At 38.6% G+C, this 26,632-nt stretch overlaps 3 protein-coding genes across 3 annotated transcripts; all 3 read right to left on the bottom strand.

Annotated features, from left to right (window-relative positions):
- Positions 1 to 5,908: 5,908 nt before the first annotated feature.
- Positions 5,909 to 11,942, bottom strand: vmo1 (vitelline membrane outer layer 1 homolog). The gene is made up of 4 exons (XM_022746400.1): positions 11,692 to 11,942; positions 10,035 to 10,147; positions 8,376 to 8,682; positions 5,909 to 5,994 (listed from the first exon to the last, which is right to left on the bottom strand). Exons 1-4 carry the CDS (start codon positions 11,899 to 11,901, stop codon positions 5,992 to 5,994), a joined length of 633 nt encoding a protein of 210 aa, XP_022602121.1. The 5' UTR covers positions 11,902 to 11,942; the 3' UTR covers positions 5,909 to 5,991.
- Positions 11,943 to 18,984: 7,042 nt separating this feature from the next.
- On the bottom strand, positions 18,985 to 22,447 carry LOC111222597 (H-2 class II histocompatibility antigen, E-S beta chain-like). The gene is made up of 5 exons (XM_022746389.1): positions 22,381 to 22,447; positions 21,020 to 21,289; positions 20,509 to 20,790; positions 19,212 to 19,341; positions 18,985 to 19,043 (listed from the first exon to the last, which is right to left on the bottom strand). The coding sequence occupies exons 1-5, from the start codon at positions 22,445 to 22,447 to the stop codon at positions 19,010 to 19,012; spliced, it is 783 nt and encodes a 260-aa protein (XP_022602110.1). The 3' UTR covers positions 18,985 to 19,009.
- Positions 22,448 to 24,028: 1,581 nt separating this feature from the next.
- On the bottom strand, positions 24,029 to 26,614 carry LOC111222595 (H-2 class II histocompatibility antigen, A-U alpha chain-like). Its single transcript, XM_022746388.1, has 4 exons — positions 26,557 to 26,614; positions 25,976 to 26,233; positions 24,596 to 24,880; positions 24,029 to 24,273 (listed from the first exon to the last, which is right to left on the bottom strand). The coding sequence occupies exons 1-4, from the start codon at positions 26,612 to 26,614 to the stop codon at positions 24,143 to 24,145; spliced, it is 732 nt and encodes a 243-aa protein (XP_022602109.1). The 3' UTR covers positions 24,029 to 24,142.
- Between the last annotated feature and the right edge of the window lie 18 nt (positions 26,615 to 26,632).

Here is a 26,632-nt window from a genome sequence, read left to right as displayed (position 1 = left end):
ATAGTAAAAGGCATGAAAAGTCATAAAAGTCATCGGGTATACGTAAGGCATAAAAAGTCCATCAAAAACATCATAGTAATAAGTACAAGGCATTAAAAAGTCCATAGTATCAGTAAAGGCATAAAAAGTCATCCAAAAAGTCATAGTATAGTAGGAATAAAAACGTCATAGTAATACGTAAGGCATAAAAAGTCATAAAAACCGTCAAACTGGTATACCGTAAAGGCATAAAAAGTCATAAAAATGTCACTAATATACGTAAGGCATAAAAAGTAAAAAAAAAAAAGTCAAAGTGGTAGTAAGCGCATAAAAAGTCATAAAAAGTCATAGTATAGCCTAAGGCATAAAGCTCATAAAAAATCACTAGTATACATAAGGCATAAAAAAGTCATAAAAAATGTCATAGTATAGTACAGGTCCTAAAAAGTAAAAAAAAGTCCAAAGTGTAGTAAGCATAAAAAGTCATAAAAAACGTCATAGCTATAAGTAAGGCAGTAAAAAGTCATAAAAAAAGTCATAGTAATAGTAAAGCGCATAAAGTCATAAAACAACGTCATAGTGATAGTAAGCGCATAAAAAGTCATGAAAAGAGTCATGGTATCACGTAAGGCATAAAAAGTCATAAAAATGTCAAGTATACTAATGGCATAAAAAGTCAAAGTATCGTAAGGCATAAAAAGTCATAAAACGTCATAGTATCAGTAAGGCGTAAAAAGTCATAGTATAGTTAAGGGATAAAAAGTCATATAATAGTGAAGGCATAAAAAGTCATAAAAAATGTCATAGTATAGTAACCGGCAATAAAAAGTCATAGTTAACTAGTAAGGCATAAAACAGCTCATCAAAACGTCATAGTAAGGTAAGCGCATAAAAGTCATAGTAATAAGTTTAGGCACTTATAAAAGTCATAAATATCAGTCATATGTATACGTACAGGCATAAAAAGTCATAGTATAGTAAGGCATAAAAAAGTCATAAAAAACGACATACGTATACGTAAAGGCATAAAAAGTCATAAAAACGCTCATAGTATAGGTAACGGCATAAAAAGTCATAGTATACGTAAGGCCATAAAAAGTCATAAAAACGACATAGTATACGTAAGGTATACAAAAAGTCCATAAAAACGTCATAGTATAAGTAAGGCAATAAAAAGTCATAGTATAGTGAACGCATACAAAGCTCATAAAAACATCCATAGCTAATAGCTAAGCTGCAATAAAAGTCCATAAAACCGTCATAGTATAGTAAGCGCATACAAAAGTCATAGTATAGTAAGGCATAACAAAGTCATACTACATAGCTAAGGCATAAAAAGTCATAGTATAGTAAGGCATAAAGACGTCATAACACAACGCATTATGTATACGTAAGGCATAACAAAGTCATAACAAAGTCATATATAGTCAAGGCATAAAAAGTCATCAAAAACGACATCAGTATATAAGCGCATAAAAAGTCATAAATAAGTCATAGTATAGTAAGGCATACAAAGCTTCATAAAAAAAATCATGGCAATAGTAAGGCATAAAAAAGTCATAAAAATGTCATAGCTATAGTAAAGGCATACAAAAGTCATAAAAACGACATAGTATAGTAAGGCCAATAAAAAGTCATAGTATATCGTGAGGCATAAAAAGTCATAGTATATGTAAAGCGCATAAAAAGTCATAAAAAGTCATAGTACTACGTAAGGCAATAAAAAGTCCATAATTAAAACGTCAATCAGTAAAGTAAGGCCATAAAGAAGTCATAAAAAAAGTCATGGTATAGTAACGGCATTAAAAGTATAAAAACGACATAGTATGTACAGGCATAAAACAGTCATCAGTATACGTAAGGCATAAAAAGTCATAAAACCGTCCATAGGTACGTAAAGGCATGAAACACAAGCCTCATCAAAAAAGTCATGGTATAGTAAGGCCATGAAAATCATAGTAATAAGTAAGCGCATAAAAAGTTCATCAAAAACGTCATAGTATAGTAAAGGCTAAAGTCATAAAGAAAAGTCATGGGGTATAGTAGGAATGAAAAGTCATAGTTATACTCAAGGCAATGAAAAGTCATAAAAACATCATAATATAGTAAGGCATAAAAAGTCATAGTGATACTAAGGCCTAAAAAGTCATATAATAGTAAGGCATCAAAAAGTCATAAAAAAAGTCATAGTATAGTAAGGCATAAAAGTCATCAAAAACGCAATAGTATAGTAAGGCATAAAAAGTCATAGTATAGTAAGGCATAAAAGTCATAAAAATTGTCATAGTATAGTAAGGCATAAAAACGTCATAAAAAAAGTCATAGTTATACGTAAGCGCATAAATAGTCATCAAAAATGTCATTAGTATAGTTAAGGCATAAAAAGTCATCAAAAAAGTCATGGTATAGTAAGGCATAAATACTATGTCATTTTTATGACTTTTTATGCCTTTCTATAATATAACTTTTTTACCCATACTATATACTATACTATGACGATTTGTAGTGTTTTTATGCCATACTATACTTTGACATTTTAAAAAGTTTTTATCTCTGACCTTACTGTGAATTTTTTAAGATTTTCTTATGCCTTTCTATAATATAACGTTATTTTATGTTTTTATGTCTTCTTATACTATGACGTTTTTTGACCTTTTCATGCATTAATATAATATAACGTTTTTGGACGTTTTTTTGCCATACTATACAAGACATTTTTTGATGTTTTTATGTCTTAATATAACTTTTTTCCCATACTATACTATGATGTTTTGTAATTTTTTTATTCCATGCTATATTTCGACGTTTTTCCATGTTTTTATGCCTTACTATACTATTACCTTTTTTGACATTTTTGTGCTTTTCTATACTTTGACGTTTTTTGATGTTTTTATTCCTTACCATACTTTGATGTTTTTATGCTTTACCAGCCAGACTACCACTTAGTCATGAGGCAGTACAGTAGAACAGTGGTTAGCACTGTTACTTCACAATTAGAAGGTTCAGAGTTCAAACCCCAAGCCTGGGGCTTTCCTTTGGTGGGTTTGTATGTTTTCTCTCTGCCTCCATGGGTTACTCCGGCTTCCTCCCGCAATCCAAAGACATTCATATTAGGTAAATTTTTACAAATTTTTACATATGTAGGCTATACTGTATATACATATATGATTTTACTTCATATTTACATATATTTCATACATCGAAATTCAACACATGTACATATATTACAGTTGTGTATGGGCATTTCTGAATGTAAATTTAGATTTTATGGCAATAAACCGTTTGGTTGACGGCATTAAAAAGTCATTCTCTTTGTTTCGGAGGGATGGCAAGGTTGTTGTTTCCCTACCATTGTTGAGACCAAACCTATGCCCATGGCCAAATCAAATTCTGCTTAGGGCCCCATAAAAGCTTTGGTCGGCTCTGTCCATTTTGTTCATTACAGGAGGCATTAATTGCTCTTGAGACAGAACAGAGACCGCTGGCGAGCCACTAAGCTGGTCAGAAATACACTGAGCCTCTGGTTCGGATATTAAACTTATGACCTGGGGCGTTACATCCCAAGGTTCCACTGAAGGGCTCCACGGTAATGCTACATGACAACATGCTGAGGGCAGCGTGTTTTGAATAATGAACTCCCTTTGTTTTCATGATGACTGTGCAGGATGCTGTTACGGTGTTCAGGACAGGGCTGAGGTTGATTCAATGCAGATTTCAGGCCCACGTGCCCAGAGGGCTTCTTTGGTGCACTAAGAGGTGGAGCTGCACGGCGGTGCCAGCTGTTGAACATTTCTGAACTGATTGATCTAAAATTCATTGCACTCATAAAAGCAGTTTAAGATGTTCATATTGGATGTGTTGCGCCATTAAAGTCACAGGTTCTGGTGAGAGATGTGGGTTGAAGTTCCACTTGACGCAGCATTGCCATCTAGTGGATGTCCAAGGCTTCCTGTGCACTGACAGACTTCAAAATACATAAGATAAGATAAGATAAGATAAGATAAGATAAGATAAGAAAGACAAGACAAGACAAGAGAAGACAAGACAAACCTTTATTGATCCCACACCGGGGAAATTCACTTTTTACTGCAGCATAGGAAAATGAGGTATAAGAAAAAAACAAGTATAATAGAATAAAGTAGAAAATAACAAATCAACCATAAATAAGAAGGTATGTACATTTTAAGCAATTACATTTGTAGAGATATTTACAAAGATATTTACATATAGTGCAAACAGAGAAATAAGTAATTAGCGTTCACTTTAAAAACAAAAAAAGTGTTGAAAATATTGAAATATATTGCACAGAGCATTTGCATTATATAGCATTTTTAAAAATTGCACAGTATTACTTGCATCCAGTAATTGTGTACATTGCACATGTAATTTCACAGAAACAAAGTGAGTCTATTGTGATAAGACTATGATTCCTGTCAGATAATCAAGTATTTGATAAGTAGTATAAATAATAACTAAGTACATTTACTGAAGTACAATTTAAGGTACTTTCTTGAATATTTCCAGTATCTGCTACTTTATACTTCTACTGTTGAAGTAGAAGAGAGGGAATTCAAGAGGTTCATTTTAAGAGGAAATTTTTTTACTTTTTACTCCACAGCTGCAGCCAAAAACAACTCCAGTATGTTCGAAGCCTGACCCATACTAAAAGTCAAGATATCTCAGCCCCTGTTTTCTCTTCTTTACTTTATGCAAGTAGAATACCCCTTCAGGTAGAATAAGGTAATTAAAAATAATCTTACTCCACACTGTCTGGCAGTATCATATATATTCTGTATCAGCCTGTTCCAACTCCTCATTGAGGCTAAATGATTTTTCACTGAATGAATTATTTAAACCCAAGACTCGTGTATGTTTTAATAGCTGCATCATTTCATTTAATGGAAATATTCTGTCTTGTGCATCATTTTATAGACATTTCATAGAGATTCAGCCTGACATCTCAGGTGTCTTTGGAAACATCAATTAACAATGGTGAGTTGGTAAGTGTTGTTAAGATAAGTGATTTGAAGCATTTATCTGCACTTTTTAGACATTTTAGACAAAAACAAAATGATGGATGGAGCTGCTTCTACATTGCTAACTTGAACTCCCCACACAGCTGTTTTCCTTGTTAACCCTCCTCCTGCTGATATAAGCGTATCCATATTCCAAGCAGACCAACAAGTGCACTAGTGTCTAACTCCAGGAAGTACACTCTGAAGTTAGATATGAGTGTATTTATTAGTATAGTGTAGAGGAACACTGTAGCTGTGTGCTGAAGATCGCTTTGCCTTGACTTGAAAAATCTTCTGAAAACCATTACCACCGAGTTTGATAACGTCCTCGAGTTCCCTCCCTCCCAACCGGCCGCGCGCGCGCACACACACACACACACACACAGACACTCCGTGTTAGCAGATTAACTACTCACCGATTAATTAACACAATTACCTCCGTGTGTGCCAATCGGTGTCTTATCAACCTTTGTCAGGCCTTAAACTGTAAATTAATTAATACCCCCCTCTCTTGTCATTTCTTAATTACCTTAGTTCCAACAGGAATTCTGGGAAATGCCTGTGTCAGCGGCTCTGTTTTGTGTTCACGCTCATGACTTTGCTATGAGCTCATTGGTTCATTAGACAGGATATGAAAACATGCTGCTCTCGAGCTGATGAGAGGTGAGGAGGGGATGGCATGATGTAAAAAAGTGGCTCCTCAGATGAAGGCTTGATTTGATGCAGCGCTCCTAATCTTGTTGCTTTTGCTGCTGAAGGTGACACTCAACTTCGTTTTGAGAGCTCTGTGTTTCGGCAAATAACCATTTAATGCCGCAAACTCTGATCTTGGTGCATGGTTGCATTTTTAAGGAAGGAACTGAAACTATACAAGCGACTCGAGGCTCTAGGAAGCATTACACAGACAGAGGACATTGAAATGTGCAATGTTTATTTTTTGCTGTCTTTGAGTTCAGGGTGTCGGAGAAGGACTGGATCAAGCCGGTCACACAGTCAATCACTGTCAATGAAAACATAAGAGCACAAATTCACTAACAGCAAAGAACAGCATCACAGATTAATATCCGTTATATTTGAATAACGTCACAAAAACATCCCACAAATTTGCATACCTTTAAATGTTGAATCAAACTGTACAAAATAATTTCACCTCAAGAGCCAGTTACTAGTTAGTCTGTAATTTAAAGCCAACATCAATAATAAATCTGTAAAGGGCTTAGAAAAAAATATTTAAATTTTAACATCTAGATTTCCATTAAACGTGGTAAACATCTGCTGATGAAGACTGTGTAATATGGTTGAAAGTTCCACAACAGCTAAAGGTGAGATAGTTTAGTCGACTGCTGTTTCCAAGGTGAAAAATGTATTTTGAAGCTTCCCAAGATCATCGGGATACAGTTTTCTAGCTTGTTTCTCTTTGTGTAAGGTACACAATATCACCTTTGGAACACTTTTAATTAAAATGAATAATTCAATACAATAATAAACAAAAAAAACACACTCACATAATTTCATTTATCTATTCAGAAAGTGGGAAAATAACTAAATAAAAACACAAGACAAAAAGCTCTGATGGGATTTGATTTCTGTGTTGGAGAGGAGCCATTGTGGCTCAAACAAACAGCAGACTTATAGGCTGCAGTCAAACCTGTAGTTCATTTTCTTTGATCAGAAGCACAAAATAAATAAATAAAATCTTCGCTTTGTTGTATTTTTGGATTTGGTTCAGCCTGATCACAAATTAGAGCTTGGAAACAAACGTCTGAAAGGTTGCTCAGTTATTAGACCATGCTTTATAATAATCTGTCATGTCTGAGGTTAGAGATTGAGTTCACAAACAAAACTGATTCCAGACTCAGTAACTGTGATTAAACATTATTTTATGTCCATAAATTAAGAACATACAGCATAAAGAAATGTCTGAAAACTAAGTGTCCAGATGGGCATTAGTAAGTCAGCCAGGTTAATATTGGTATGCATGAGCTTATCATATTTCTTAACCCTGATGTTCAAGGCATGTTTTCACATTCTAATCACCAGGATGTCACATTAATCTGCCTCTGTGTTTCGTGCATGTCTTTCTAATACTGATTTCTGAAAGACGCCCGAACAGCTGGTGCTTAGGTTCCTAAAGTAGCCAGGCCTGCATCTTTATTGTCTGGGAACATCTGGAGAAAATCCTGTCATCATGAAAAAACTCTTAAGATAATGAGAAATCCTCAGGCACAGCCATTCGATTGGATGCAAGTTTGAAAACACTACAGATATGTTTTCATTTACCTGATAGCTTCATGTTTTGTGACAGCCCATTTAAAAATTCAGTTTTATTTCAATCAGCTTTTTGTCCCCAAGTTTTTCAAAGGCCCCAGTGACCTTGGCGAGATTACCTGTAACTAGCTGTGGTGGAAACTAATTACTCAAGTGCAGTTTTTAAGTAACTCTACTTTACTTGAGTATTTTTTATATTTTATGGTTTCTGCAGAATAGCCACACTGAACAAAAATATAAATGCAACACTTTTGTTTTTGCTCCCATTTTGCATATGTTGAAATTAAAGATCTAAGGCACTCAAAAGGTTTTTTCTGTAAAATTTTCTTCACAAATGTGTTTAAATCTGTGTCAGTGAGCATCTCTCCTTTGTCAAGATAATCATCCACCTGACAGGTGTGGCATATCAAGATGCTGATTACACCACATGATGCACAGATGTGCCTTGGGCTGGTCATAATTTAAGGCCACTTTAAAATGTGCAGTTTTATTTTGAAAGAAGACATTTATTAGATACTGAATTGTGGATTTCACATGACTTGGACTACAGATGTGCGATGGTCTGTGTTTCCACTGACTGATGTTATTTGAATGAAGCTAGGTTTTTCCCCTCTCGTGATATTATTCAAATTAAACAAGACGACGGGTTTCCAGGAGTCTGCCTCTCAGTTACATCTGGCTTCCTGGGGCGTGAACAGCCGGCGCCACAAGTGTGCAAAAAGTGTTTCCCTTTTAATTTAATAGTATTAAGTTTACTTTTAACAATGAAAGGACACTTTGCTGATACTTTTCAATGAAAGACTTCTACTGTTGCACTGGTACTTTAACTTAAATAAAGGGGCTGAATATCTCTTCCACCACTCCTGTAAAAACACACACAGACAAAAGGTTGGCTTCTCATGCATCTTGCTGCAGGTTAGGGACAGGGTAAGAGTTTAGAGTTACCGTTTTTGGTGGCAATACCGCCAACACTTTCAGGCAATTTTGGTGTGGCTTGGGGCCAAACCGTCTGGAATAAAATTGTTCTCACTTATTCAAATAAACCAAAATAAAGCCATCTAGAGTCTATGTACATCTGGGCTTTGGTTCCCATCATTTAACCCTCCATCTTACCTGCTGAACCTTGGCACAGCAATGGAAGCGCACATCATTGAGGGCGGAATCGTCCAGGCCGTACTGGTAGTCCTCCATCTTGGTCTCAATGCCACAGATTCCTCCGTTAATACACTCCTGGCTCCAGCTTCCGTACTCTCCCCAGGTCATGCCGGGTCCCTCCAGCGCCGGGTTACTACTGCAGCGGAACTTGATGTTGTTGACGGCTGTGTCGTCGCCAAACAGACCCTGATGAGGCTCCACGCGAATCTGGAAAGAGGTGAGCACGCCACTGGGGCAGTACTGAGGCTGGGACCAGTCGCCGAAGCTGGACAGGAGAGCCGGAAATACAGGAGAGAGAAGGGGGGAAAAAAGATCAGGAAAAGATCCAAGGTTTGGGTTGGAAACACTGGAGGGAAGTCAAGACATTTCAACATCTGAACACCTAATTTGCAATCCTGGCAGAAACAGTGTTTTCATTTCCCCTCTGAACATGATGGGAAACTGCCAACCTCCAGATTCCTGCTGCTTCCAAGTGCATACTATTTTTTTTTATCTAATTCTTATTTAACCTTTATAATACAGCCAGGTTAGTCCCACTGAGATCGAGGATCTTTCCCAAGATAGATCTGCCCACAGCAACAAACAGCTGAACATTTAAAGACATCAATAAAAACATTTCAGCGTAAACAGCAGACATTCTCAAGGAGGGTGAAGGAAAGTGTGTCTACTGATATGTTCATTACCGTCCAACATTAGATTTCCTGCTGCTTAATACCGGCTCCCTACAAAACAATGGTTGCGTTTTTTAGAAGAAACAAACCACATGCAGATGTGGCAGGGCAGTTTGCCTCGTCTTCATTTACTGCTAAAACTGAAAAGCAAGAAAAATCAAGTGCATTTACGTCTGGGTAATATTAGATTTTATACATTTCAGAATAGTTTCCCCCGTATTAAACGGCTATGTCATCGTTTTTATTCAAGGGGTACAGCTTTCTAATAAGGTACCCTTTATGAAGCATTCATAAGTTGTAACAATAGTGGCTTTTTAATTGGTTAAAAAGTCATTTACTGAAGCTTTATAGATCATTTATGGGGCATTTAAAAGAACACGTTTTGGGTTGCCAGGTAGTGAAAACAACCACTGACTGGTTAGACCACTTGTACGCTCCTTTCTCAGAATCATCTTTTTAAAATCACTTAATCTTTAATGTCAGCACGCAGTTTTTTTTTTCCCACTTCCACAGTGTATTGTTTATTGTACTGTGGGTATTTTGGGTATTTTATTCAATTTAATATATTTTTCCTTACTCTTATTAGCTCGTGCTAATTTTTCATTTAACACTTGTAACATTAACATTAGAAAATGTGTTATTTCTATTATTATATAAAAGGGTTGCTGACAATCTGGACCAAAGTCCACTTATTTACAACCTATTAATAATTACAACTGCAGATTTGATGATTAAAACAAATTTTTATGACAGTTGACATAATGTCTTATAAGAAAGTGAAAAACCCATAAGCATTAATTAAGATGTTTTTGATACCATTTCAACTTCATTATTATCAAAAATAAAGGATAAACACCTGCCAACTGAAAATTGTTTTATTAACCACTAATAACGCAATTATTACAACATATAGCCTTTTATAGTCATACTGTTGCTTGCTACCTACTAGCCAGTGTGGGACTCAACAGAGTACAGGAAGCTTCGGCGCTCGTCTTTGGAGCAGATGAGGCGGATCCCGTTCAGGCCAGTGTCGTCTGACATGTACTGGTTGGTCTCCACCTGAGGAAACACAAAATAGTTCCTAGACAAAGTAACAGCTCTGCTCAGACCAGCTCTTTATCTCACGCCTGGTAAAGCAGCAGGCAGATTTAGTGTGAAAATTGGTGTGAACAGATTGTTTAGAAGGTTTGTTGCAGTCTGTGTAGAGAAGTGTGGGTTCATATCTGAAACAACAAGAGGTATTTATCTATTCAGAGTGCATCTCTGTTACTGAGAACTGTGTTGTTCTGCATGCAAGTAAACACATAGGAAGGATTCTTACTGAAATGCTCAGGTACCTCAGAATATTTCTGCATTAAAAAACTGAGCAACTGGAGCTTGTTGTTATCAGATATTTTCCCTCTGTAAGACAACTTAAACTTAAAGGCACCTTTTTAACAACTGTCAAAACAATATTCACATGCCCATATTTATATTTAAACAGTTTCCAGTCACTGTGATTATCCCTCCTCTTTATATTGGCTGTGAAGACTGTGTCCAAACACAATGCTAATATAACATGGAAGATAAATTCCATAATCCTTACTCTTACTGCAATCTCGGGATTTTTGAAATCTAAAGACTGCAACTTTATAAAAGATAACCGCTTGATTTGAATGACTCAGACTGCTAAAGCTTTATTAGATTTGGCTAAGCTTATGCACAGAATGACAAGTGTGAATTTTGTCCTCCGTGTCTTATAATGGAAGCACATCAGAGAGGCATCTCTTCGGGGCCAGCAGGAGGAGGAGGAACTAAATCAGCCAAAATCTGATAGTGGGCGTGAGTTGAAAGAAAACATGAACCTGGACCTTCAAGCTTCTCCACAAGGAATTCTAAATCTTCATTTAAAATCCTTTTAACTAAGCTGTCTATTTATGAAACTACATGGAGAATGGAAAGCTGCACACTCATATTGCTGATGTATTTGTGTTAAAACTTTGGCAAACAGTCCCCACTCTCTGTTCCATATTTCATCTTCAGGATAAGAAACAACCGTCTGTGTCAGATGCTACGAATCAAGACAATCAACCTGAGACCAACTGAGGACCTCAGGTCACATGTCCACATGGCCAAGACAACAGACACAAACCAGAAAGAAACATGACAAAGGTCTACGTTATTATGTGAAAAATTAATTTACAATAAAACGATGAGACAAAAATAACAGAAAAATATAACCTACATGAATCTCATTAGGGGACTGTGCATGCGATGGACCCTCAGGTGGCCTCAGATCGATTTACTTGATTTGTAACACCTGTCCTGATTGGCATTCAATCACAGCATTAAACCCGTTTTAATGATGTGGCTGATGAGTGTAAATTCCAGTGAAATGACTGTTGTTCTCATTCTGAAGAAGGCTGATAATCAAAACAGCAAGTAAAAGTAATTTTTTATTCAGACTTCTGAATATGCAGCTTTCAGCTTTCCAGCCAGTGTACTACATGAAAAGCAAAAATCATATTGGACTTATAAAACAGTTAGGAAAGAGATTTATTAGCCTTGCCTAAGTTTATGTTAAATAACATTTTTGTAATATGTGGAAGTGTCAGTGTCTTTACCCTGATACTGAATCCAACAGCAAAGAACTTGTCAGGACACATCTCCACCCAGGTCCAGTTACCAAACTGCTCTCCATTGGTCACAGTAAGCACAGATTCATACTCTCTGTTGTTAAAGGCCACACCAGCTCTCTGAAGAAAGGTTTTCTCCTCACACAACCCACCAGACAACACAGCCAGCACGGCCACAGCAGTGAACAGACTCGCCATCTTGGTAGCAGTGAGTCAGTGTTTCACTCTGAAAAGTACCAGGGATTCAGACTCAAAGCTCTTATAGTTTCCCTGCTGATTCCAAAATAGACAACACGTATCAGCATGAATCATTTACAGAGCCACAGAGTAGCGTGGGAATTAACAGCTGGTGTTGGAAAAAGAAAAAGGTAACGTTCAGTAACAGATTCTCAGCCATGCTGCTCAATTTATCACACCAAGCAGTGGATCTGATCTGAATTGAACATTTCTACATCAGCAGACAGCAGAGAATCCATGGGATCCAAAGGACATGGTTAGCAGCAGCAGCAACTTTACAGTTATGAAGTCTTGTAATCGATGTTGCAGGGATTGCGATTGTCCAATAAAAATATATGGATTGAAAAGAGCTGGGCCAGTAAAGAGATTAGGAGGAATATTGGAAACGGTTCATTTGTTTTGCATGGATATGCACAGACATAAGACTGTTGCCTGATAAAAACTGAGACTGTCACTTTTTATTGAATTTTGGAAAACAGCCATATTCTCAGATAAGGATGTGATTCATTCATCTTCACAAGACATTCATATTTTTACACATAAACATGAAACTAATACAAACTGTCTTACATTATCTCAATATATGGAGGTTGATGGTTGGCAAAACACTTACAGACTGGATGAATTTTTGTGTTGTTTTAGCACCTTCTAGTACTCTACATAACTGTATGTGTGAGTGTGTGTGTAGTATAGTAACTACCCCTGAGAACACTGAGGAAATGTTCACAGTATTGTGCTTAAGACTTCAGGGATCTCTCACATTGTACAGTTACATATAAAGTACATAGTGTGGCTGATTACGATGTTATTTAACAACAAGACTCTGATGCTAACATCAGATTTTTGGGTGACTTGGTGGCAGGACATGTGGAGATGGTAAATCCAAAACTATGGGAATTATGTGGCTTTTCAGCTGCTAAATGCTTTCATTCTATCACCAATCGCTAACTGTGTCTGTCTGCTGTTTGGTGCTGAGCAGGTATTGCACAATGGATTTTTATAGCTTTTTCTGTGACAATAGCTGCCTGCTGCGTCCAAAAACAATGCAATGAGAACAAACCAGTAACAGTAAAGACATGCTGCTGTAAAATCTCCAAACAGCTGAGAGGAGCGGCAGAGTTGGGTGATAACCCAGAGGAATATTTTACTGCTCAAAGCTTGCTCTTCTACAGCTCAGTAGACAAAACTGTGATTCTCATTTCAGTCTAAATTTAGCTTCTATTTTGTCTTCGTTTTTCTCAACTGATGTCCATCCATCCACTGTACTACAGCACATGTGAAGCTATGAGAAAGCATACCTCCTCAGCAGCAAACAGCAGACAGACATGGTCCGAGAGCAGTTGGTGAACATAGTGGAGCATAGATTTCCCTCAGGAGCTGGTGGAGACCAAACACAGAGCTAAAAGAGAGGGAACACTGGACTGAGATCATCATGAGACATCAGGTGACACAAACACCACTCCAAATGCAACAAATAAAATATAATTAAAAAAAAAAAATGTAAATGAAAAGTTATAAATGAAGACAGAAAACGTTGTCCTCCTGTCTTCTCTTCATCTCTTCCCTTCACTCCTCCACAGTCTTTCCACTAACAGTCACACAGTATGACACACCTGCAATGTGAGTGTGGTCAGTGCCAATCCTTTTGCGTTGGCCACACTTGTTGCAGATGTATGATGTTGGCTACCAGCCGTTTTTCCCTCCAGGCAGCGGCCCCCGCTCTGCCACAGCAGCTTCGGGCCGCCTTCCTCTATAAACCACAGTACAGATTACAACACACCAACTCAGCTTTATGACAAACTCTTACCACTGAGTCCTCAATTTGATTCAATTCAATTCAAAGAGCTGGACGTTGGTCTGAGCCATTAACCCCGGGCTGGCCAGCACTGCCTCTCTAATAGGCACGAGGTCCTTGAGAATGAGGGACCACCAAGTCCTTCATTCTCAATTGAATTAATAGCCTAATTAATCATTAATTAATTTATATTAATTCACACTAAGCAAGTAAATAATACATCACACTCTAAAGATTTTGAAATATTTACCTCCGTGTCACCTGGCTACCTTTCTTGATTTCTCAATTAAACAAGGAAAAATTAAAAAACACCAAAATTGGATGTTCTTGTTTTTTGTTTTTTGTTTTTTTTTTTTAAATTTTGACAACAAAAACGGAAATACGGCTGTGTTTTCAGTTTTCTCATTTCTGGTTTAAAACGAAAAAATGAACTGCCTGAACATACACGGACCCTGAAGCTGTCTCTTTACTACAGACTCTGCTTACTAGGGATCACAAATAAATGAATTTTAAAATGTGCTACTTTGGCCTCTCTGTAGTCACCATACACATCACAAGTAACAGCCTATCACACTGAAGGCTACTGTGTTTAAGGGTGCAATCAGCATTCACACCCGGGTCACGTGACTGACCAAATGCTGCAGTGACGCAGAGAAAGCTAGCCGGCTAGCCAAAATTACGAACAACCTTAACACAGGAAATACAACTGCTCACGTCTCAGACCCGTGGCAAATTGTTAACCAAAATCTTATTTGCAGATAGTTTTAAGAGAAAGACTCGAAGGGTCATTTAAATTAAGCTATTTTAAGATGACACAGTCTGCTGTTAACACTGCTTACCTTGTACCATGAGATAAGAAAACAATAAACCAAGGTGGCGTCCCGCACAAAACGCACCACAAAGCTACGGTGACCCACAGTGGTCAAACACCAAAACCGGGATTCACCTGGGAATAAACATTGCAGCTGCAACACCCAGTGGCTGATTTAGGCTACTGTCCTACACCATGGATGTATTATATCCGTTTATATTTATTAACGCCCACTTAGGAGACCGGAACTGTGTCCCATTTCATACCATTGGCGCTGCCTGTGATGCGGCATCTTCTGTATAGAGGATCTTTGCTCTGCACGGCCGCCTACACCGGCTACCTGACCGCAGCAGGCTCCTGGATACGCGGTACGAAGTGGCTGCTAACACAGTTAGCATTCATAATTCAAGGTAAACTTTATATCTTTGTGTTAAAATAATCTTAGTAGCTAATTGCATACATGTCCACATTTGGTAAATATCACATATATGAGGAGAAAGCTTGTAATATTAGCTGAAGTTACTGTGTGTAAGCTATCTGTGTGGTGTAACCGCTTGTATTAAAACCATAGACCGAGGGAAAACATGTTATAACGTGTTTTACAATGAGTTCTGCAAAGCGAAGGTGACGTCACCGACCTTAGTGTTAACAGAGACAGCGGGTTGTCAATGTCGGTAAGTCACGGTCACTAAACGATCCCGTTATTACAGTGAACTGTCGTGTCTGGACGCGCTGTTAAAGAGCAGAGCAGCGGACGTGTGTGTCGTGTTTGTTCATATTAAGTTTGGTTCAGTGTTAGTCGGCTAGTTTTCAGCTCTAGTTCATTTCATTATTGATGACAGGAGTCAAAACATCTGTTGGAATGATTCTGTCTCTGTCAGAATAAAGACCATCACTGAGAGCTGAGAACCATCATGACATGTGCACCTGCACAATGACACCAAACTGAGTATTACTTTCTATTCTATTGTTATTTCATGTAAAACGGTTCAGCAGACTGTTTATTACAACTAAGCTGAGGGAATAATGTATTTTCAGATATCTGTGATCATCTAATCAGAGTGCTGTTTCTTTTGTCTTTTTCTCTGTACTCTACAATATGATATTGATATGATTTCTCTCTATTATAATGTTTTTTTCCATCCAGCCAAGGTCTGGATCTTTGGGGACACCTACAACCTCTTGCAGCAATGATGGAGGCCCTGCACCACCTCCACCTGCAGTGTCCACACATGAAGATCTTCTCTTCCCAAACATAAACACAGTGTCTTACATGATAATATAGTATTTTTTAATGTAACACTTGTGGCCATAACATTGTTCAGTCTGTTCAGCTATGCTCTTCCTTGTTCCCTACACCCTCACTGTCGTATTACACTCTCTGCCCCACGTCAGACATACAATCACATGACTTTTGGACTCCACTGTAGCTGTAACAAACTGTCAATAGTTTAAAACATTAGAGTTCATATTTCATAGTCCTCAGCCATTATAGTTAATATCAGTGTGCTGTTCCAACAGCATCACTTATTTGGAGGGAGATTGTTTCTGGAGCAAACCGTCTCACACATTAGGACTCATGATGAATAATGATTATACTTGTTACCAAAGATTCTGTTGCACTGTTGATTCAACTACTTCTTTTTATTAAGCAAACTTACATATGACAGTGAAATTCAGCTTTAACTTCATCCACAACTATTTTTTGATTTTAAATAGTTACAGTTGATTGTAAATTGTACACTACAGTATTTAATTAATCCATTTATTAGATTATTTTAGACATGTTTCCAGTGTTGTAAATTGTTTAAATAAATGTAGTTTATAATGTCCAATAAAGTTATTTATGAAGCTCTTGCTTTAAGTTTGTTGACGGTTTTTATAGAACACATCTGGCATGAATTTTCACAATAGTAACACGTACGTTGTGTGACTATTTCTATGTTAGCTTTAATCAACAACATAAATACTAGAAATATTTAAATGTTGTCTGACAACAATGAAGGATCAAAAACACATGCTAAAGTTAATTGGTAAATACTTTCACCTGTGGAGGTGGTGACAGTGCTAGAAATGATCCATCACTTAACCACAGTTTAATATTTATAAATTCTGTTCTTAAAAGTGTTTCTACCATCACCTGTCAACAGCAGCAGAAATGAAGTTGCAGGTCATTTCATCAGAGGAAGATGAACTGGGAGAGGTTTTCTACCATCATCATCATCACAGCACATTAGAGAACTAAGGATGTCCATGCAGTCTCCCTTCTCCACAACCAGATGAATGGAAACAAACGGGCTGCTCTGTACATGAGGTCCTCCTTCTGTTGGCACAGATCACTCAGTTTTCACAGTGTGGAAACCTTTCAAATGACAATAAAACACAAACACTTGAGTTAAGATGCGGTGGATCACAGTTAATCACAAATATCGATCAGCTGTCAGGATAGGTGCATGAATGTCTGCTTCAGTTGAGGACTGGTTTGAGTATTAAATGAACAATCTTCTATATGACAAATATTTGTCTACACATTTTGTAAACGTCACGTTATCTTAACTTGAACTATCACGACGTCTCGATGGACAATGTATTAACTAACATTAACGCTGCGCATTACACTAACGCAGATCACTTAAACTGGGTCACATGTGGAGAAACACAAAACAAACGTTGTTAGATTAACGTCGATTAAATTCACCTTTTTATTGGGCTTTGACTGAACACCTCCACGGGCTAACCCGGGTTGACACAGGTTACCTGCCGAGCGTGCCCAGGTACCGTTAGCATAGCAATAGCAAAATTATCAGCTAACGCTAGCACTAGCTAGCTAGCTCGGTTAGTAAGGTGCGTCTTCACCTGAACTGTGATATTAACAAGGATGCTAATTTTGGTTAGCAAAGAAACAGGCTTAAAACAAAATTTACTTACCGGAAAAAACTGAACCGCTGACTCCTCCGAGTGTCTTTTAGAACAACTGAACGCCGAACAAGACATTTTCAGGCAAACAACATGTTGGCGCTAACTTTGATGAGCTGAAAACACAATGACAAGTCAAATGTCCGACACGTCGCTCTGACCTCATATCCGGATTAACAGGCAGGTGAGATTCAGACCATAAACACATGACGAAAACGTTTACTGAAGTAACAAATCAAGTGACAAGTAGGGTAATTTTCCCATAGACCTCAATACAATCGGACTTCTTTTGCAACTAGTGGAGTCGCCCCCTGATGGTCATTCGATAGAATGCAAGTTTAAGGCACTTCCGCATTGGCTTCATTTTCCAGACCCGGAGTCAGCATCCATTTTTATATACAGTCTATGGTTTTTACTGGTCTCAGATCCAGGCAGGGGCTCACTGCAACCGTCCTGCTTTTTGTCTTCCGCATTTAAAACAAAGTGTTCCTGTTTTTCTTTGTTCCCCAGTTTACTTTTCTTATGCTGTTATTCAAATTATTCTGGCAAAGACTCAGCCGGGTCTGGGCCCAGAGACCCACAACCAGGCCTGAAGTACACCATACATGCTGGACGGTCATTACTGTTCTGGCGGTGGGCCTGAATGGTGTTTGTTCATTTCTTGATATTTTCCCCATGCCAGCCCTTCCCTGAGATGCAGGATAGAATCAGATTACATTATGCTGTTTTATTAAAAGACACATTTACAAAACATGAGTACCCACATTCTCTTGGACACAGAGTAAACCAGCATGAAGTCCACAAGCAGCAGCAAAAATCAGTAAACTGCAGCTGTAAGTGAGAGTAAACTGCAAGTATAAGTCCAACAGCAGCTGTGCGCGAAGTTCAAGTTACTAATAAATAATCAAAATTTTCATAAACATACTTATTTCTAATTAAAGATTGTAGGTTTTTATTGGATTAATAAAGTACTCAATTTATCTAATTTATCTACTATATGTATCCACATACACAGATGTGACCTGTCTGGTAAAGATAGGAGTCTTACTCCAAGGTGAGAACTATTACAAGAGACAGGTCTGACACTTTAATCCTACAAAATGATCAGAACATAATGTTACAAGAATTTATGGCACTTTTCCTGATGGATACCATGTCGGTTGAGTCCTTGGCTGATAAAAATAATGAAGGAGGAGCTCTGCCATGTCAGGAGGCCAGTTCCATAGTAGAGGAACAGCATGTTGCCTTCCCACGATGCCGTTTATCTCCTCCCTCTGCAGGTCAGGTGAAGCAGATTGAAGGACGGAAGGACTTTTTCCTTTTCTTTTTTCTGGGCTTAAGGTTTTTTGAAGAAAGACAGTTTTTGTACACAAGAAAGCTGGGGGGGGGGGGTTTACCTTTAATACTTGTAACATTATCCAAGTCTTCAGCAAGCAGCAAGCAGTCTTCAATGGTTGATTTTATTATCCGTTATATCATCACAACTGCCTTCTGTCAAAGCACTTTAACCAACAACAAATCTACAGTTCTGAAAGACATAAAGATGTTTATCCTTGTCTGCCTACTGGGCTGAAGTCGAACCTGAAACATAAAAAAGGTAGTGTCATAAAAACCTGATGAACTGTTTTTATTTCATAACTCAAGTACACCACTTCTCACAGTCTGTTCTCTGTCACCATCTCTGCTCTCAGAAAAAATAAACAATGAATACTGCACAGAAGAAAAGTGAATGGTTTCATAATAACAAACCCTGATGTCCACATACACCTCTGTTTCCACCAATGGTAAACTGCTCCACCAGCAGCTGCAGTGAGGCCGATAAAGAAGAAGATGATCCCCGCTGTCATCTTCACATGTTTAGCATCCAGAGCAAATGTGTCTAAGTGAGAGAAATATTGACAGTGAAATCTTAGATCCTACAGCCTATTAAATCAGAATACTTAGTCAGGTGGCATGAAGATGAAGTTAGCACCATCTGAAAGTAAAAATACTTAGAAACAGCTAAAATCCTTAATACCTTAATAATTCCTTATTGCTATCTGTATACGCACAATTCTTTATATAAATCAAACGTGCTGGGGTAATGCTAATGCTAGTTTTCAGACCTTCTTTCTCACATTCTGCTGATGAATTTCAGCCCTTCAATCTCATTCGCTCTTCATGCCTCTGCTTTCTCAAACTGTCAAACCTCCTCTCATTCACAACACAGCTGACAAACCAGCCCATTGTTCAAGGCTGCTCTTAAATAACGCGTAACAGCTCTGGTAGTAGATGTTGGCAGTGAAAAGCCGGAGAAACATGAATGGGAAGACATGCAAACAAGAACAGCAGTTGAAACTCTATCTGATTACAGAGGCACAACAGACAACCTGGCAGGGAGTGGGTGCTGGCTGGCTGGTATCAGGACAAATGAGGGAATGAGAAGCAGGTGAGCAGGTGCATGTGGAGGTCAGGTGATGTGGAAACGTAAGAATACACCAGGGAAAACTGCCGGTTTGGAAAATTCAATAAAAATGCAGTTGACACTAGAGTCCAACGCTCGGGGTATAGATCCTGGAGGAAGTGAAATCAGTTTCCCCATGTGTTTCCCCTAATCTTATCTTGAACCTAACCTTCACCTTATCCCTAACCAGTCGTGTGTTATGATACTTAACCTAACTCCAACCTTATCCTAATCCTAACCAGTTATCTCTACTTACTCCTGCGCATTGGAATCTCATCGTTACGATACAAATGACTTGATCAGTATTTTACGACCCACCACCTCTCCATCACAATCACGATGCTGCATTCATGTCATATTAATATAATATGTTTCCAACTTGGAGCTCAGAGCCTGAGAACCAGCAAACATGGAAGTTTAACATCAGCTAAAGTCCACAGTTCAATGAGATTAAACCCTAATTTAATGGATATATTGTAATTTTTGTCAGAGTCTAGTATTTCTAACCCCCACACAACCACCTTTTTAATCACACAACCTTCTTGAGTTGTCAGATGATGTGAACAGTGTTGAGTGTGTTTTCTCCTCAGGACAAACGCTTACCCCAGGCCACCTCCAGGCTTTCTTTCAGGCTGCTGTGGTCCACCCTGCAGCTCACCCTCTCCCCTCTCTTAGGTATCAGCTCCAGGTAAGAGTGAAGCTGGAAGCTCCAGTCCTCGTTGGGCAGGACGTCTGTAGACGAGACATCAGTGGGGACTTCCACCCCGTCTCTCAGCCAGCTCACCCTCACTTCTTGGGGAAAAAACCCCACAACACTGCACTCAAGCATGGACCGCTCCCCGTAGTTAGCCAGCTTGGTCTGATGGACCCTGACAATCGGAGGCACTGGAGTAGAGACATGATAACAAAAAGAAAATTGCTAAATGACCTGGACATGGAGGCTGAGTGCAGAAGAGAGTCATGGGCTAAACTAATTTTCTTCAAGACATTTAATTAAATCCTTTTTTTTTTTTTTGATGAAATGAATTAATCCAGTGAAGTGGCACTGTTAGTCATGTAATAACCTGCTTCAAAACCTTCATCTTTTCAAAGAGTAAAAATCACAGAAAATTACCTTTTCTATCCAGTGTGCTCCTTCTGAACAGTCTTGCATTGTATCTGCAAAGAGTCTCTACTTGAGTTTTTCTTAAGGCCATTTTCCAAGCCTGGTTGTTATAATGGTCTGCGTTCTTCATGCCATATTCTCCAAAGCCGACGTACTTCCCAACCCGAGAGTCATATATGTTGTTGAGCTTCTGGTTAAATATGTTTTTAACAAAGAAGACCACATCCGTGATGTTGTCGCCATACTCGCAGTCATATATCATCTGATATACATAGCCACCTGTAACAGTAAGAAAAGCGGTTAATACAGAAAATTGTGACAATAAAATTAGTCACTTCAGCAAACAAATTAAACTTTTCATCACTGGCTCCAACCTACAATTCTAATATAATCTCCGTGACAAACTAATGAGACATGTCACATTCAGAGGATGGGCAAAATTAAAGATTTCTGTCATAATTACTGTGGCTACTGATGATATTCTTTGGTGCTTGCAGAGACTGTCAGAGGCATTGTTTCAGTTAAAATGGTGAATGTAAGTGCAGGTGAAAACAGAAACTCTCCAAAACTATTCTTTTAGAACTAAAACCAGACCAATCACACTTTAACATGATCTGAGTTGACAAAATCCCCAACTTCCACACATCAGTGATTGTCTGATTAGCACCAGGTTGTTAAGGACCACCTAACTAGCTCAACAACAGAACAGTACAGTGTTGTTTTAAAGAGGATATTTGTAAGTTTCCTCTGGCACCGAATGTGGTTTCTTTGTCACTTGACAAGAGCTTTGGCCATCATCGTGTTTACAAGACAAGAGGTTATAATACGTCCTCTGAGCAATGCAACCTCTTGAGGACAGATTGGAGGCTACAGTGAGTTGGTGCTAGCTGGTTAGCATGCCAACTTCAGTAGAACAAAAGATGTGATAGAGACAAGAGTTAACGCTGATGTTGCTTTACACCTTCAGAGACAGCTATTAGTGAATAAAGGAGTGAAATTTGATGCTGAACGTGCAATGTGTGCTCTTGACTGATAAGTAAACAGCTATTAATGCTAATGCTGGCTATGTAGCAATAGCAATAGCTCCTTTAAAGGCAACATAGGGCAACTTACAGAGGCACAAAGAGGACACAAACAAAACAAAATGGTGTAGTGTTGCAAGCAGTCAAGTCTCTAAAAATAATGATGACATAAAGAAGAAATTAAATAAATTTAAATCTATGAATATCAGCAAATCACTTTTACAGCAGATTTTTTGTATAGTATTAAGTGTGTCAGTCATTTTATCAACCTTGTAAAACCCAATAAACTATTATAAATAATATAGCAATAGCCTATACATGAATGAATGAATACATAAAGAAACTGACCTGCTGGTGTAGTGCAGAGTAAAACAGCAGAGACTGCAAGACTGTAGAGAAAATAAAGTCCCATCATCTTTTAAACGCTGAATACCACAATGTAAATTTCATCATTTGCAACATGCAAAAGATTACAGACTCAATCATGTTCCTCAAACCTCTCATGCTCAAAAAACAAAACTGCTTCCTGCTCGCTTGCACAGTAAATGACACAAACCTGAATTTCTGGTTTTATCAAAGCTCTTTTGTTGTCATGTTCATTAATTAATAGGGAGGAATTCCCCACAGTGCAGCAATTACATGTAAGTGAGACAGATATACTTTCACTCTTCTCATGCAATTGCTTGCCTGTTACTGAAGTAGTCAAAGCACACTTCTGTAAATAAATTCATCATTCAGTATTTGGTCTCTCTACTCTGTAATTTAAGTAATACCCACAGAGTCCATGGCATGAATCATTTCTACACGACTGAATGTATACTGTTATTACACAATCAGAGCTGCAGTATTTTCAGTGTTTGGGATCTAAAATACATCCCTCAGATGCTCAGCACACTTCCATATTAAAATGTGGCTCATCCATCACTGTGAAAATAATTAGATTCAGGCCCGAGACAAATAAACCGGCAGACAACAGAGACAGTTTGGAGCATCTGCATTTTATGCCCGTATTTAAAAACACAAGCAAGCAGACATGACAGACATTATTTACGGATCATTCATGTCAGGCTGTCACTGCAGGAGCAACGATTTGCCCAAAAGCTTAGTCAGTGAAGTGATAATTGATGTTGACTTTGTGAACGTGCCAGTGATCAGCACAGGCTGCTGTGATGAAAGGGTTAATAAACACACGAGCAGGAATGTAATGGATATGTTCACTTTTATTTTCAAGTCTTTTGCATGTACTTTCACATCAAACAGGAACTGGCATTTTCAACTTCCCTACATGTCCATTATGTGAACATGACAAACACAGTGGAAATACAAACCTGTTACTGTGCAACAATATCGCCAAACATGCGTAAAGCCTCTGCACCTTATGATTTATGAGAATATATATTTTTCTAATGTATAATGAAAGACTATGTGTTAATCTGTATGTGTAATGGGTTAATAATCTTGAGTCTCCTGCATACATTTATTCAAGCAAATTTAGAAATGGTGTCTGGAGCCTTTTAAAAGAATAGTTCAACATTTTGGGAAACGCTCTGGCAGAGAGCTAGATGGGAGGATTGATGCCACTGTCATATCTGTCCATCTGTCTCTAAAGCTCACTAATTAGCAAGTTAAATCTCATTTGTTTGATCCAAACAAAAACCAAAGTGTAAAAATGTAAATTTGCTGTTTTACAGGGGACTACGTGCCAGACAATTTCTTTCTAATTAGTGAGCTATTAGAGGTGCCAGTGGGTGTGTGTTGGACAGAGCAAGGCTAGCTGTTTCCACCTGTTTCCAGTCTTTGTGCTAAGCTAACAGTCTCCTGGCTGTAGCCTTATATTCACTCTACAGAAGTGAGCGTGGAGTCTTCTCATCTCTGTCCAGAGAAATAAAAGCGAATAAGTGTATTTCCTAAAATTACAAACTATTGCTTGAATTGATGGGTTTTTTAACTTAACAGACGACATATAAATATTGGTGTAATGAAAACAAATAAAAGTCTGACACGGACCAAGAGGAATCTCACTCCTGAAGGAAGAAACACAAGGAGAAAAAAAAGCAAAAAGACAATCACACATCTATCATTGAAATTCAGGTGTTTGTCTCGATGCGTGTTACACTCGGTGGGACTTGTTGGCTTTCATGATGAACCAGAGTCCTGTGACAACTCCAATCAACCCCAGGATCACACCACACACACACACTGATGTCTCCACAGTCTGCCGGTCTGTTTGTTCTTCAGCCTCTGTGAAAGAACACACACACAAACACACACAGATACAGTAGATAGCATAAAAAATTCAGTGAAATGAGTTTTGAAAGGTGATACCAGTCCAAATCTTTTTTGGTTAAATTTCTTGACATGTTCTCGGTAGCGCGAGAGCAGCAACAGTTATATCTCATTAGGGGAAAAAGGCAAGGGATGTGCAGTCTTGCTAGAAGGGAAATGACATCACCAGTCTCCAGACAGCATGAATCATGGTGCAACATCTTCACTCTTTAGTTCTCCTGTTTGACACTAAAAACATCCACTAACCAATTCATAGCTGGGACTCATAATGACTTACCCCAGAACCTGGAGAGAGGCGCCTGCAGGCTGATGTGGCCCACGCTGCAGGAGTAGATGTCGTTCTCCTGCGGGGTGAATTTCAGGTAGGATGCGGTGCGGAAGCTGAAGTCGCTGTTGGAGTAGTACTTAGTCCGGCTGACGTCACTCTGGTCCACCAGCTGCCCATTCCTGCTCCAGGTGATGTTGACCTCAGGCGGATGGAAGTCGTTGACAAAGCAGATGAGGGTGTTGGGGACCCCGAGCTCCACGTCCTGCTTCGGGTAGATCATGGAGGTAGGACTGACTGTGGATGAATGGTTGGATGGTTGACAGACACAGACAGATAGTTACACTACATGGTCAAAAATATGTGGACAGCTATATGTGACTTATTATTATTCCAATTCATCAAAAAGGTGCTGCTTCTCCACACCAAATGTATGGTCTTTGCATTGTGCACGGGGGTACAAACTGATGCCACAAAGTTGGAACACAGTATTGGCTAAAATAACACTGTATGCTTTTGCATTTAGATTTGAGCTGCCTCAGTCCCTAAATTGATCTCAGGGATTGGACAAACCACAGTGCAAAAATACGACATTTACTGTACTTTAATTGTGTTGAAAAATATATTTAACATGGAATTCTTTCTTGATAATGAGTCAAATGTCAAATCATGGGCTGTGGCTTGAATGATCCCAAAACAGCAAAATACACAAAACCTTTTTCGACGTTTAACATTGTCAATACAACATTTCTGTTGTGTTTGACAAGTTTCCACTGGGGCTGATATGACTATAAAATAAAAGATATCACAGAATACAAAGATAACTTTAGTGCAAATCATAGCAGAACCAGAGGAAGACTGCCAGAGACACACATACCTCGCAGTATCATGGAGCGCATGCTAATGAATGGAAACTCCCCAGTGAAGAGCTACATAATAAACAGTGACAGTGACACCTTCACCTGCACTGACAATACAAGCATGATTATACACCCAGAGAGGTTAATTGCAGCTCACAGGGATTTTCCCTGCTGGTACCTGTTCTTGTCTTAAGAATACACACCAGAACAATCTTCTCATTAACTTGTGTTTAATAACCCCGCTTACTGATGCTCCCATTAGACCACAGTAGTTTGATTGACTTTTGTGACTGGGAGGAGGCAATAATCTGGTCTGGGTTTTGGAACAATGAAGTGAGCGGTGATATTCTTGATGTTTACGAATGTTTACTGTGGTCTTTTCATTTAAGAGCTTTAATGTACATCAAACAGGGACCAGAACCCCACAGCCCTGAGGCTCACAGATTCAGATACATTTTTGTAAATAGTCAGATTATCAGTAAAAACTAAAAAATAATTCCACAAGAGAAACTCAGTGATTCAGCTTCCTCACCTATGACCTCTGGGGGACTATTTTCTCTCTTTATGGCACGTGGGATGTTGTACTTGCAGGTACCCAGGGACACGTATGCGTCTTCGGCCAGTCCAGGATCAGGGGTCCACTGGTCCGCAAACTCTGGGAGCCGTGGAACTGCCTGATAGGTGACAGGGTCAACGTAGAGGAGCTGATCACCGTCGAATTCAATATCATACTGGCCATCACCCACCACGTCCCTTTGACAGAAGGTCAAGAAGCGGAGCAAGTGTTTGCCTGCAGGAAATACATATTGCATGACATACTGGTGTTCGCAACGTGCAGTCAAGTTGGTTAAAATAGTGAGTTTTGAGAGTAAATTTGGTGTCTATGCTCGAGGTAAATATGGCCTGATATCTCAAATAATGTGGAGAACTGACACCAGACACCATCCGAGTCGCTGCTGAAATTTTGGCTGTGCAGTTTTTGGCTCCATCAGCCGCACTGGCAGGTAACCAACCATGATGGTTTCTGTTGTAAAAATGTAGCTGGCTGGAGAAATCGTTAAATGGAAGAAAATAGGGACGTTTTAGAATCCAGAGCCAAACAGAAAAACTTACCTGGACTGTGTTTTGGAACACAAATAAGTAGCAGTACTGGGAACAGATTCCTTGCCATGTTGTATTTCAGATGCTA

Source organism: Seriola dumerili, unplaced genomic scaffold (genome assembly GCF_002260705.1).
Source record: "Seriola dumerili isolate Sdu_G_001 unplaced genomic scaffold, Sdu_1.0 BDQW01000104.1, whole genome shotgun sequence".
NCBI classification, from domain to species: Eukaryota; Metazoa; Chordata; class Actinopteri; order Carangiformes; family Carangidae; genus Seriola; species Seriola dumerili.
Note: the sequence above shows the minus strand (reverse complement) of the source record. Positions and strands in the feature narration are given on the sequence as shown.